This window comes from Pezoporus occidentalis, unplaced genomic scaffold, assembly GCF_034315485.1.
Source record: "Pezoporus occidentalis ecotype Australia unplaced genomic scaffold, CSIRO_AGI_Poc_V1 ctg40, whole genome shotgun sequence".
In the NCBI taxonomy this organism is placed as follows: domain Eukaryota; kingdom Metazoa; phylum Chordata; class Aves; order Psittaciformes; family Psittacidae; genus Pezoporus; species Pezoporus occidentalis.
In genome coordinates this window covers 1,036,609-1,049,762 of record NW_026915725.1, presented here as the reverse complement: position 1 = coordinate 1,049,762, position 13,154 = coordinate 1,036,609, and the positions used below count along the sequence as shown (strand labels likewise).

Sequence of the window (13,154 nt, the reverse complement as noted above, 5' to 3'; positions counted from 1 at the left end):
TCCACCCCAGCCGAGACAGCTGCAGCCTCACATCACGCTGCCCCCATGGCTCGGCTCTGCCCTGAGCTTCCCCCGAGGTGCAGGGCGCGGGGGACCCTTCCCGGCGCCGCCCGCCCCGTCTCGGTCGGGGGTCAGCGTGCGGTGGCAGAGCGGCGGAACGCGTCCCGGGGGCGCCCACGGGAGAGGCTCCCACCCACGCGTGCCCGGGGCGCCCCCGCCCCTCCTGCCGCCGCCCGGCGCAGACGCGCGCACTTACCCACCCGCCCGCCGCGCTCACGCACAGTCGCTCGGGCCGCCGGGGCTGCAGTTCGCCTCTCCGCGCCCGCCCCGCCGGTTCGCCTTCGCCATGGCAAGCCCCGGCTCCGGCTTCTGGCCCTTCGGGGCCGAGGAGGGCTCCGCCGCCTCAGAGAGCCCCGGCACAGGTAGGGGAGCGCCCAACAGCCGGGATGGGCCGGCCCGACGGAGCCGTAGAGGCAGCGCTCCCCGGTCACCGGAGACCCCTTTGTGGCTGCTGGACCGGCGGGACGGAGCGGCGGGGACCGGCAGCGGTTCTTGCCGGGCTCGACGCGGCTCTGCTCGGCGGGGCAGGGGGTTTTTGGGGAGCAGTGCCGGGTGTCGAGCGAGGTGCCCTCGGCCCGCGCCCTTCCCCACGGACCCTCCGCTCCATTTTCTCTTGCAGCCAGAGCCTGGTGCCAGGTCGCCCAGAAGTTCACGGGAGGGATCGGAAACAAACTCTGCGGTAAGGGGAGAGAGGCCCCGGCAGCCCGCGGCGGAGCCCCGGCTGCGCGACCGCGGAGCTCCCGAGGGCTCTAACCCGGGGCGGGGGGCGGCGGGACTGGGCGAGGGTGAGGCCGCAGGGCTGAGGCCGTGTGTTCGTGTCGCTGTCAAGCCCTGCTCTACGGAGATGCCGAGAAGCCTGTGGAAACCGGAGCCAGGGCAGCCCCGGGGGCAGCGGAGATGCGGCCGGCCTGTACCTGCGACAAAAAGCCCTGCGGCTGCCAGAAAGCGGCGGTGAATTACGCCTTTCTGCACTCAACAGGTAACAGCGCTCCCGGGCCACGCTGCATCTCTAAAGCTAACAAATTAAAACAGCGGTTCGGTAGGGAAATCGCCTCCTCCCGCCGTGGGCAGAGATCTGGGGGGAGTCCGACGGTGCGCGGCAGAGGCTCCGCGGAGGTCCGGACCCCCGGCCCGGCCCGTTCCTGCGCCTCCGTGGGAGCTGGGCAGTTCCCAAACCCTCCGAAAAATAAGTCAAAAGGCAAAAGATCCCGGGGAAAAAAAAATGAAAGAGCAATAAAATCCCGTCGCGCTGGAGTCTGCAGGTTGCTCTTTCTACGGAGTACTGACAGCAGCGACCTTCTCGTTGAAGTCGCCTGTAATTAAGGTTTGAGGGGAGGAGGGAGAAAGAGCGCTCTCTTGGTGATTTGTTTTAATTCGAGGTATTTTTGCGTTTCGTCTTTCCTGACCTTAGAGGTAGCGTCCCCGCTACTACATAGACGCCTGCTCCGCGCGGAAATCCGCTGGCCAGGAACATTCCCGTTCTCACGGCGGAGCGGGGCAGCGCGGCGCGACCGGTTCCGCCGAGCTGGGAGAGAAGAGGGGAGGGAGGGCGGCTGCAGATCCGCGCTGCTCCCGCTGAGCCCCAGAGTTCCCGGGGTACCCGAATTGTGGGGTTCTGCCATAGCTCGGCTCCGCCTGAGCCATTGCACACCGAGACACCGTGCAACGTCGCCTCAGAAAAAGGCTTTAAATTATCAACAAGTTACGTGCATCGGAGAGTCACAGTGGAGGTGTTTTATTGCAAGGCAGATGGCAGGTTTTAGAGGGCTTCTTGTAGCATTTGCTTCCCAATACTTATTTTTCCTGTGATTCGTTTTCCCTTTTTTTTTCTTATTTCCCATTCCCATTGTCCAAAAAATTGGTCTGAAATATACTGTGTGGAAAAATTGCCATTTTAGGTAGGATATTAAAACCTAGATATCGTCTCTCAGAACATTCCTTAAACTAGTCTTATCAATTGGCTTATTAAATGAAAACGAAGTCCATCTGTATTCAACACGATTAAACGATTTCCTAAACATAAACTGAAGAAGCCCTTGTCCAAAACCTGTGTATAAGGTTGTAAAACGAAGTTAACTTTAAATTTCTCCTTTCCCAGATCTTTTGCCAGCATGTGATGGAGAAATAACAACTATGTCTTTCCTACAAGACGTTGTGGACATTTTACTTCAGTATGTGGTGAAAAGTTTTGATAGATCAACAAAAGTTATTGATTTCCATTACCCAAATGAGCTGCTCCAGGAGTATAACTGGGAACTGGCAGACCAGCCACAAACCTTGGAAGAGATTTTATTGAACTGCAGAACAACTCTGAAGTATGCAATTAAAACAGGTAATGGCCACTCTCGTTTTCTACCTTCTGTGGTCTCCTGCATTGATTAACGGTGTCATTTCATTTTCTCTTGAAACGTTAGAGACTGAAGCAGCGACTGTGTTTTGTCACTTCCAAGCAGTTCCTAGCAGAGGCAGGAATGGTTTTCCGGGGTGATGGAATCCCGGTTGCTGGCCGTGCAGCTCCGCGCACCCTTTCCCGTTTAAAATTAATGCTTCTGTGAGACGGAGGTGCCGCGTGTGACACAGAGCCGCCTTTTCACCGCCTTTGCTACTTTCCTCCTTCCATTTGCACCCATCTGACATGAGATGGCCAGGGGCTTGCCTCTTGCTCCCCGCAGACCGGAGCCCAGAGGCAACGGGAACGGGCGGTGAGGATGTGAGGGGTGTGCGTCTCCCTGCAGGGGGGGCAGCAAGGACCTGCCCATTTAAAAGCCAAAATCGCAATAAACATCTTGTAAATGGGAGCTCGCAGCGGCCATTTGCTGTGTGTCTCCCGTTACCTGCAGGACACAAAAATAGGAGAATTTGACGAAACTGTGCACAAGGGTATTAAGGGCTTTTCCCCCACAACTTTAGGCTCAAGCAATTAAAAAAAAAAAAAAGCCCGAAATGGTTTAATAGCCTTTTGTTGCTGTATGTTTTCTCTGGGGAGGCAAAGGTGGGCTGATTCCTGCTTTCTGGCCCCCCTCATCTCCCATTTAGCTGTGCTGCCATGTGGGCTTCGTAGCGGGCGGGGGTCAGCGGGGGTCTCCCCCCGGCTTAGTACCCGGGGTCACCTTAAATAAACTGCGGCAGAGCAGACAAAACCCGTAGCTATGATTGAGAAATGATGTGGAGCGAGGGGAGCTCTTAGTGGGAATTTGAATTACTGAGAAATTGCTTAGAAATAAATGTGTAGCAATTACTGAAGGAGGCAAAAGGCTGATTTGTGAATGGAGGTTTAGGGGAAACACGAAACAGGTTTTGTCACCTTCTGGGGACAGAACAGACTGATCTCAGTAAAGGTTGTGGGGGATCTGTATAATCCTTCCTGTTTAGATGTGGAAATGTCTAGCTGAATATTTTGGATGTAGGAGTTTGGTGCTGTCAAAATGCCCATAAAATATTGGAATAAATAGTTAGATAAATGATGTCCACTGAAACAAAGTCGATCAGTCCAGTGATCCATGTGATGTGTCTGGGCAGGGCATAGGAAAGATATTTCCACGGAATGCTGTGAAACAGGATCTGTGGATCTGGGAAATCAAACAATAGGGTTTCTTCAGTGATTTTCGTTAATCGTTTTTTGTTAAAGACTGTTTCACATAATGGACCCATTTCATTTTGTGCATTCAAAGCAGACCCTTTAGAAGAACGTTACAATTTGTCTCCCTCCCTGAAAATATGTGAAGCTTTCTCTTCTTGGCATTTTTTGATTGTGTTTTAATGAAAATAATGCGTTCAGAGCCCAAGGACTGATGCTGATGCGGGGGGGGGGGGAGATGTGGTGGTGGGGTGGGGTTCAGCTGAGGGGTGCAGAGCCACATCGCTTGGCTATCGCTGCTCCTCAGCATCCTCGGGATTTACACCCAAAGCCCTTTCACTTGTGCTTCAGAGCAAAACACTTGAATTGCCCTCAGAGGAAGGGCAGTGCAAGGTTCTGTTCCAGCTCCTGCTTCCAGGAGCCGTTTGGACATGGTGCCTTCTGAGCTGGAGGGAAGCCTGGGCTGTGTTTGGCTGAAGGGACCCAGGAGGCTGATTGGAAAATAAATTGCATTGCTTAAATTAGAGCCTCACAGCTGGATCCCCAAGTCCAAGCACCAATCCCCGGTTGGGACTGGAGGAACCGGCTGGCTGATTTTTTGGCCAAGGGGCAGGTGTGGGATGCTCCCAGATGTTGCCTGCGTGCCACGGCTCAGTAGGGTTCCGGGGGGGGGTGTCACACAGGGCTTTCTGCCCCTCACCAACTACCAGCATCCTCCCCCAGCAAGAATTTTGTCTGTGAGAATGCAAAAGGCAGCTTGCAAATGCAGGGAAAGATGGATGTGGAATTCAGTTCCTGTGTGATGCTGAGCAGGGGAATTGAAACGTGAGCATTTAACAATGGCCTGGAAACCCCGGGAAGGGTGAGAGAAGCCAGTGCTGGTCCAGCCTTGATCCTTGGCAGGCCCTGGTGCTGGCAGAAGGCCATGCACCAGGCGGTTGTGAGCAAGGCCAAAGACAGTGCCACTGGCCATACCTTTATCCGTGCTGTCCAGCTGTGCTCAGACCTTCTCATTTCTTCCCTGTCGAGGCTGTGGAGGCTTCATGTTCATGCTAGAAGATGTCTGTGCCTGAAACCAAGCATAGGAAGAAGCATATTTGAGGGGAGGGTGCATAGGGCAAAGCAACAACCTTGGCATGGGGAGCACAGCTCTGGGTGTCCCAGTGCCTCAGCTCTGGTTCATGCCCATCATCTGTCCATTTACTCTGGATTATCTGTAAATACACTGTGTACTGCTAAACCAATCAGTAAGCAGTAATCTCCTATTTTCACATCTCATCCCTTTCCCCACACCCTGTTGGTCTCTTTTCCAGGCACCTCTTTGTTCAGTGACAGCCATGACAAAGGATGTGCATTTCAGGCAGAAGGCACCGGGGCAGTGATTTTTTGAGGATCTCTCACAAATTCTTCTTACCTGGCAGTGGAGCCTGTATTTTAAAGGAAAGCCACGATTTTCTGTGGCCATCTAGCCAAAGGAAAAGAGCTCGGTTATATATTAGGGTGTCACATGGATGGACAAACTCTTTCAGCTGAGGCTGGGGTCAGATTGGGGCATTGTGTTCTCTGCCATTGCATGTTAAAGCCATGCTGCAGAAGGGAGCGGAGCTGAGTGTAGGGGACCATGTTACAGGTGTAGGCACTGCAGGCTTTGCCAGCAGCTGTGCCAGCAGAAGCAGCTCCTGCTCACCCTGTCTTTGTAGGAGCACAGTGCTGCTCCCCCCCCACCTCACTTGCTCCAGGGTGCAGCTGACCTGAGCCCTATGTGCAGCCAGCCCTGTTCCTCCCGCAGTTCCCAAAGCAAGAGGTGTGCTGTGAGGTTCCTTGAAGAAACAAGCAGTGACAACAGGGCTGTCGCCTGGGGCTGGGTACAGGGCTGACAGAGAGCTGCTGAGACACTGCAGCTGCAGATATGAATTCTACTATTCCTCGTTTTTTCAGTGTGGATTTATTTCCAAAGCAGGAATTTTTCTGGCATCTTTAAGCTTTCCTGTGGCACAGATTCACCTAAGGTTTTCAGCTCCTAATTTTCTGTTGCTTTCGGTTGGAATTTGGTACCCTGCTTAGAGTCTGGCTAAGAGACTGAACCTGAGCTGCAAATACTGAAATCTCTCTCAAAATCCCATCATCAGGGGAGATGCAGTCCTCTGCAGGCAGAGACCCTGGGATTGCTGTGGCTTTGGCAGTGCTGGTGGGGTGCACATGTGCCCCAGGGCCACCTACTCCACTAGACAGCATGGAGGGCAGGGTCCAGATCCTGTTCATCCTGCTGGATCTTGGGAAAGTCTCTCTGTCCCTGAAGGGCTTTAGCCACCTGTCAGTATGGACCAGGGGAAGGTGCCAGTTCATATCTCTGGTGGGGAGGGCTCAGTGCAAAACGCAGTCAGGCTGAATGGCAATGGCATGAGGCTCATCTCAGATTAAGGGCACAGGGAACTGGATTTTGCATGTGTGCACCCCCAGCGCTTATCCCCTGCTCTGGTCTGCCCACACAGCCCAATTACTCTGCCTTTGTGTGCTGCAAGGTGGGAGCTGGGGAACAATTCCCTGTGCTGTTCTGCCAGCCATGTGTCGGTGCCTGATAAGAGGCCACTGGAGACCAAAGATAAGTTCTCTCCTGGTGCTGGGTCTGCATTTCCCCGACCATATTGCTCTATCTTTTGTTTTCTCTGATGGCAATACAGCATGTTGTCTGTGGGTCAGGACAGGTGTTTTCCAAGCAGAGTCTGCCTTCCTTTGCGTTGGATGGTGTTTAAGTAATTGTGAATCATCTGTAATTTGTACTGATAATTATGTCACTTAACAGGGGCTTGCGCAAAGCAACCAGTAAAAGCACAGCTTTAATGGTGCCTGGGTTTAATGGGGTTTAATGTGTCCAGGCACATTTTTAAGAAAAATCTCTAGCAGGATTTTAGGAAAAAATTAGGAGCCAATTAGATTAACCAGGTAAATGGACTGTCAGCTCATTGAGTATATTCTTATGCATCATTCTGCTGGGGCAGCAGTGCTGGTTTTCATGGGGTTTGTTTAAAATCACAATTGCGAGCAGCCAGGCTATTTGTAATTGCTCTCTGACAGGGAAGAAATGACAAGGACCTTCACCTTCCCTGCCATCTTCGTACGATCATCAGCCATTGAGTCATGTGCAAAGCAGTCACCAAAATGTTCCATTTTCTCATTTCGCCCTGTCTATTATAATCATTAGCCATTCATCACTGATGTTATATGTACTGGCAACCTCTTCAGATGGTGTCTCGCGGTTGCCTTTCAAACCTAGCCAGGCAAAACCACATCCAGTGACAACATGTGACACACTAACAGGCGCAAACAGCTATTTTTGTGCGGCAGCATTGTGCTAATTTTCAAGGCATATTGAGAGGATAATAAGGAATGTTGGAATTCATTATTCTGTGTTCAGTGTAATTACTCTGATTTTACTGAGTTTCCAATGAGAAAGAAGAGAAATCCTGCCTTTTCCAAGAAATGTACTTATTGCTATTTGCTTTGTTTTGTACCTTGAAAGCACTTCCTTCTCTATAGAAATCAGGAGGTAAATACACCGCTTGGCACTGAATAGTTTCATTCAGAGTCATCAGCCTTCCAGTAACAATTTCCATCTTATGCAGGGCACCCTAGATATTTTAATCAACTTTCAACTGGATTGGACATGGTTGGATTGGCAGCAGACTGGCTGACATCAACAGCAAATACTAATATGTAAGTAGCAGATTTTTTTTTCCCCATAATAATATTTAACATAATTTTGCAGTTATACTCTAAAATAGTGGCTGCTGTAGCTGAACGAAAGAAAGAAAGGTTGCTGGAAAAACAGTTGTCTGCTTTTTAAACGGTTGCTACAGCTATTTACATGGAGACTTTCAACATTGTCCTGTAGGTTGTCTCTTATAAAATTTCATCATATTGATATGATGTTGGTTTTGCTCTCCCCCTAAAATATACAGAAAAAATATTTTAGCTTTTTGCACGCATAAATATGTAAAAAGAAAGGTGTGCTAAGTTAACAGCTGCATTCATGTAGAGGAGTTACGTACAATCCGTACCCAGAGCAGTTAGAGCCATTGCTTTTTGTAAGAAAGAGGTGCAGAATTTAAAGCGTGGGCTTTCTTTTTACTTTGGGGCTAAGAAGCATTTTTGTGCATTTGCTTAGCTTCATGCAGTGTCTTGTCATGAATAGGGCTGCTGATGTGTATGCTTCTAGACATACACAGGTTTTTGCAAGGCAAAGGTCTGGCTCTGCTCAGCAGTTCTTGAATATAGGACAAAGCCTTGAGCCTGGAAGAGCCACACCAGATTTGTTTCACTGAAAAGGGTGGAAATGGAAAGCACTCTCAGCATTTCTACTTCTAGACATTTGTCAAATCAGAAGGAAGGTTATCAAAAGTATTGTAAAACAGAACTCTACCAGTGCAACGTAGAGTATATTATGGATATAATGTAATGTAATATTGGAAAAAAGATGTATTAGTATTGTAGATGAAGCATTAAATATGGACATTACTACATTTCAGGTTCACCTATGAAATTGCTCCAGTGTTTGTACTTTTGGAATATGTCACACTAAGGAAAATGAGAGAGATGGTTGGCTGGCCAGGGGGCTGTGGCGATGGGATATTTTCACCTGGTACATGACATTTCAAGCTTTCTATATTTCTCAGACTATGCTATATGACATCCCCTGTAGTTAAAGAGTAAACATAATTAAATATGCATGTTTGAGAGGACACTTGCTAATAACCACCAGTGGCCTCTTTGAGATAAAGTTATTGCATGTTTATGAATTTCAGGGATGTGATTATGAAGGTCTGTTTGAGCAAATTGCACTGCATTATGAGCAGCTGTAATGGCACATGGGAAACATAATCAGAAAAGACATTTGCCTTGCAGTTTTGCTTTGCCCCCCACTTTTTATGGACTACATGAAATAGAAAACCCATTGTGTTAATAATGGAGGGAAGAAACACAACAATGCTCTCCATTTCTCCAGGGGAAATTAAAGCAAAGAGGGAAAGACATAGCACCCCTTTCAGAGTAATTTTAGTGGGGTCAACAAGATCCTGCCAACATTACAGTATGTGGTTAGCTTTCCATGTGTGAGCTGGCCTGTTGAGGCCAGGGAGGGTACTTGGGTGGCTAGTTAACCTAAGTGCTTAAAGGCTCGAAATCTGGTTCCTTCAGGGCAAGTCAGTGAGGCAAAAAATGACCGTGGTTAACTGTAGAGAAATCACTGACTCTGATAAACATGACATTGTTAAGACATGCTTTTATTTCAATCATTCCACTTAGCCTTTTGATTTATGCTCTTTGTCGCCTCCTGTCTTATTCTGGAATTTCATTGCTAAAAATTTTGGCCTATCTATCTCACCAAATTGCAAAACATTTAAAAAAATTGACACTGGGCATAGAATGTTGGCTTGTCAAAAGATAACAGACTGATAGCTGATGGGAAGGGAGCCCTTCTGGAGAGAAAGTTCATTGACCTAATGGAGAGTGAAAGTGTTTGGACTCTTGAGCAAAGGAAAAGCCTCACTGATAACAACCTAGTATGTTTAGCTCTCCAAAGATGTGAAGGGTAATGTTTATGCTACGCAGAGGATCAGGCAAAGCTCATCTTCAGCTTTTCACATGTGAATGCACATGTGGGTAGTGGTGCACGAGTTTTTTCATGGGCCTTTGCAGAGAGCTGGAGAAAAGGATGAGAAGAATTTACACTTTTTGTTGGGTCCTTATTTAAAAAGCACTGAGAGCAAAAGCTCTGACAGCTTTTACTTCGCTCCTGTGGCCTCCATTACACAGAGCGGCATCTAAACATGTATCACGAGCCCAGGACCTAAGCCAAAGGCTCTGGACAGTGGTTGGTTACTGTGTAGTGCCTGGCCTGACTCAGTGCAGCTGGTCTTGCTGTAATTGTAAGGAACTTGCAAGTTCCTTGCCTTGCAGGCTTGGGCTGCTAATAGCCCAGCCAGGTTTGTCAGGGACCTGAGAGGAAAGAGCAGAGCAGTAGCAATGCTGCTCAGCCAGAGCTGGGGTGGCAGGTGGGAGGGAGAGAGGCTCAGTCCATGCACCAGATCTGCCCAAGTGTGGCAAGCTGTGCTCAGGATAGTGTGAGTCAGGGAAGATACATGCCTCAGGAGGAACTGCCATCCATCCCAGGTCTGCATGACGTCCCTGCCTGACAGGGGGGGACCAGGTTGTCGTTAGTGTGTCAGATATGGGAGCTCACTTCACCTAGCTGAAACCTGCCTGGGGTTGGGCTTTCTGGCAGGTGTGTGTGGCTGTGCTGGCGTTTGCAGTGCTGCCCCCTCTCATCCTTTCTTTCTCTGCAATGTCTGGTTTGTGCTATGTGCGTATTTCTAACTCACTCTTCAGCAGCACCCAGTGTTCAGGTTCTGCTGTTTTAGGCAATAATCAAAATCATCTCTATGCTGTCTTCTTATTTCAAGCTGTCACGGCTTCAGCTGAAGACCTTACTGTTGAAAAGATTCTCACTCTCTGCATTCTCGGGAATGAAATATACAGTATCAATACATGCAAAGCTCAAAGGCCTGATTAGGTTCTCCAGATTCTGTAGGTGTGTTTTGTTGCCTGTAATTAACTGTGGGTGTAAACACAGCTACAAAATTAAAGGCAGAATGCAGGCTTATTAATATGCTTAAGGTTAAATGGCAAGGTAATAAATACTAATAGGAAAGCCCATTACTGGGGAACCTTAACATTTCAGTCTCGATTCTTTTGACACTGAGCCAATGACTTTGGACAAGTTAGGCCAGATTTCTTCAACTTGGTCACCTTAGTTCAGTCACTTAAGTCATCAACAGCAGCGGTTACATGACATCTGCATTTTTTTGGGACAGATACCTAAGCATTTCCTCTTAATCTCTCCATTTCTTCTTTTGTCATTTGTGAAAAGAAGTGTAAGAATATGTTCATACCTCTCAGGATAGTTGAAAGGGGAAGAAAAAGCCTGATTTGTACTGACCCCCGTGCCAGCGATGCCATCCCTTTATGGCATTTTCCCTTGGATTCACAGGAGGACCAGGGGGGTCAGGGAAAGCCCAGAGCAGAGGTAGCCTCACTACAAGAGCGGAGCTAGGACACTGATTAGAAACAAAGGACATGGTTTCTCTGGGCTATGGAACAGTATATAAATCTCCAGTGGGATAAATACAAATCTTACAAAAATCAAAACAGTGTTAAATTTCCCAGCACATATACCTGCTGGTGTAACTTTGTGTAATGTCGCTGCTTTCACCAGAGCTACGCTGATCTGCTTAAAGGGTCGATTATCTCTTCTTATCTCACTTGGCTATCCAAGCGCTGGGTGTCTACCCAGGCTGGTTACAGCTGCTGCCATATATTCAAGGGAGAGGGGTGTATATGTCTGCAGGGCAAGTCATCCCACTTACCACAAACGGCTACCTTAGGATGAGCTGAGCTGTCTTTTGGAAGTGCATGTCTTGTGCTCTTCACTCCATTTTTAGATAGTTAAAAGTTGGGTTAGTTGAACTCTACCTCAGCTGCACTCTGACCTGTTCATTTAAAACCCTAAAACCATGATCAGTGTACACTTTTACTTTATATAAATATACATATCAATATATAATCAGTCTGTATATATATATATAGTATATATGCAGGATAAAACTGGTGGATTTTATGTGTGTGTATGTGCGAGAGTGTGTTTGTGTGCATACATACATAAAAGTTCTCAGAGTCTGCCTCAGGTTCTGCATTATATTCCCATAGTGCTCATGCAGCATTAACGTATAACCAAACATTGTTCCACTGTGGGCACAAAGATTCAGTTTGTAAAAGTCTTTTAAAGGAAAAGGAAAGTGCTTGTTTCTAATTTACGCATTGACAATTGAAATAAGGGAACAAAGTACTGCAGAGCTGTCATCCAATAACCATCTTGAAGTGGGCAAAGTATCCATCTTAAAATAGGTATTTTAATTGAATGTATGCCAGAGATTTTACGGTTGATGTTAGGGACATATAGCTTTTTTTCCTTGCTCCCATCAGAGGACAAATAAGAAGGAAAGTATGTGTTAGAATGACCCTTTACCTTTTTTCTTCCCTCCCCAAACTCCAGTTATCCAAAAAGATAGTGTCTATTGGGACTCACTGTGTGGGTTTCCTCAGAGCCGGGACATGAAACGCCACCCTGATTTGGGAGGGGAAGGCACAGACTAGGTTTCACTTCAAAGCCCCTGAGGAAGTTGCCTTGTAAGGTGTCTGCTTGGGAGGTGGAACAGAGTGGGGACTATGTGTTGATGGTATATGACAATATAAGATTGGGGACTGAAAGAGAAAGGGCAGAAAAAATGAGGATAAAAGGAAGCCCCAGTCACCTTTTTGCAGTAGTTTTTTTTTGCCTAAATTGCTGTTTGGGAGTAGTAGATTCTGTTATTGTGCAACCCAGCTGTGAGGGGCATCAGGAAGAAGAACCCATGTTTCTGCCATGTGGCATTAGAGTTAGAAAATCTGTAGCAAGACTTGTCGTTTGTTCTGCAATGATATTACAATGCATAGAAAAAGTAACAGTATATTACTGTGGACTCCAGGTGGTGCCATATCTAACATGTATGCTATGTTGATTGCACGTTTCAAGATGTTCCCAGAAGTTAAAGAAAAAGGAATGGCAGCTATTCCCAGACTGGTTGCCTTCACATCAGAACATGTATGTGTTTCTGTTTTTTTCCTATCTGTTGCATCTGCTTGTATGAATTTTTGATGAATAACTGAATGGGAATTTGTAGCCAACTGTCCTCATTTCTATTGTTCCTTCACTGGGAATAGAAAAATGGAAGGGGCTGGCTTTTTGGTATGTAGAGGGATGAGCTGTGCTGTTATCTGTGTCTGAACAAACCACTGCCATTATTTTGCTCTCACTTGTGCCTGTATAAATATCAATGTGAATGGTAAGGACCACATTAGAGGAAGAGAGCTCATCATCAGGCTTCAGCAATTTTTTGCAAGGAATGTCTTTTATTCAGGTCACTCTGGGGGAACAGAAAATCGCTTTGAGTCAAAATGTTTCTAGCTGAAACCACTCCTGGTGTTATTTAATGAGAGGATGATAACATACATGAAGAGAGTGGTACAGAAATGCTCTGTGTGTGTACAGCAGAGCAGCTGTGGTGTACAGTGGGGAACTAGACTCTGATGTGGATTTCTGCCTGTGAGCAAAAGCTTCAGCACAGGCATTGATGGGAGCTGGCAGTGGAAGCAGAAAGGGGAGGTGGGCAAAAGAGATACCGGAGTGGTCAGATATGGGAGAGGCACAAAGTATTTTGCTCTTTGAACAGCCATACAGAAGTCATACTTACTGGGGAGTTTATTTTGGCTTTATGGCCATTTAAAAATCCTTGCATCTTATAGTGGAGAATGCAGGTGCAGGGGGAAGGGGAAGAGGAAGGGTTATACCCAAGACAGGCAGTGAGCCCTCTTCAGGCTTCATGGTCCCTTTCAAAATTTCTCTCTAGCTGTAAGGGCTCAGCCA

General features: G+C 47.6%; 1 protein-coding gene across 1 annotated transcript in view; it reads left to right on the top strand.

Moving 5' to 3' along the window:
• Positions 1 to 289: 289 nt before the first annotated feature.
• GAD2 (glutamate decarboxylase 2) overlaps positions 290 to 13,154 on the top strand; it is a 37,553-nt gene continuing 24,688 nt past the window's right edge. The window contains exons 1-7 of the mRNA XM_062633558.1: positions 290 to 422; positions 680 to 739; positions 890 to 1,039; positions 2,159 to 2,392; positions 7,261 to 7,351; positions 8,164 to 8,276; positions 12,217 to 12,332. Of these exons, the coding sequence (XP_062489542.1) occupies positions 347 to 422; positions 680 to 739; positions 890 to 1,039; positions 2,159 to 2,392; positions 7,261 to 7,351; positions 8,164 to 8,276; positions 12,217 to 12,332 (840 nt within the window). The 5' untranslated portion in view covers positions 290 to 346. The remainder of the gene's footprint in view (positions 423 to 679; positions 740 to 889; positions 1,040 to 2,158; positions 2,393 to 7,260; positions 7,352 to 8,163; positions 8,277 to 12,216; positions 12,333 to 13,154) is intronic.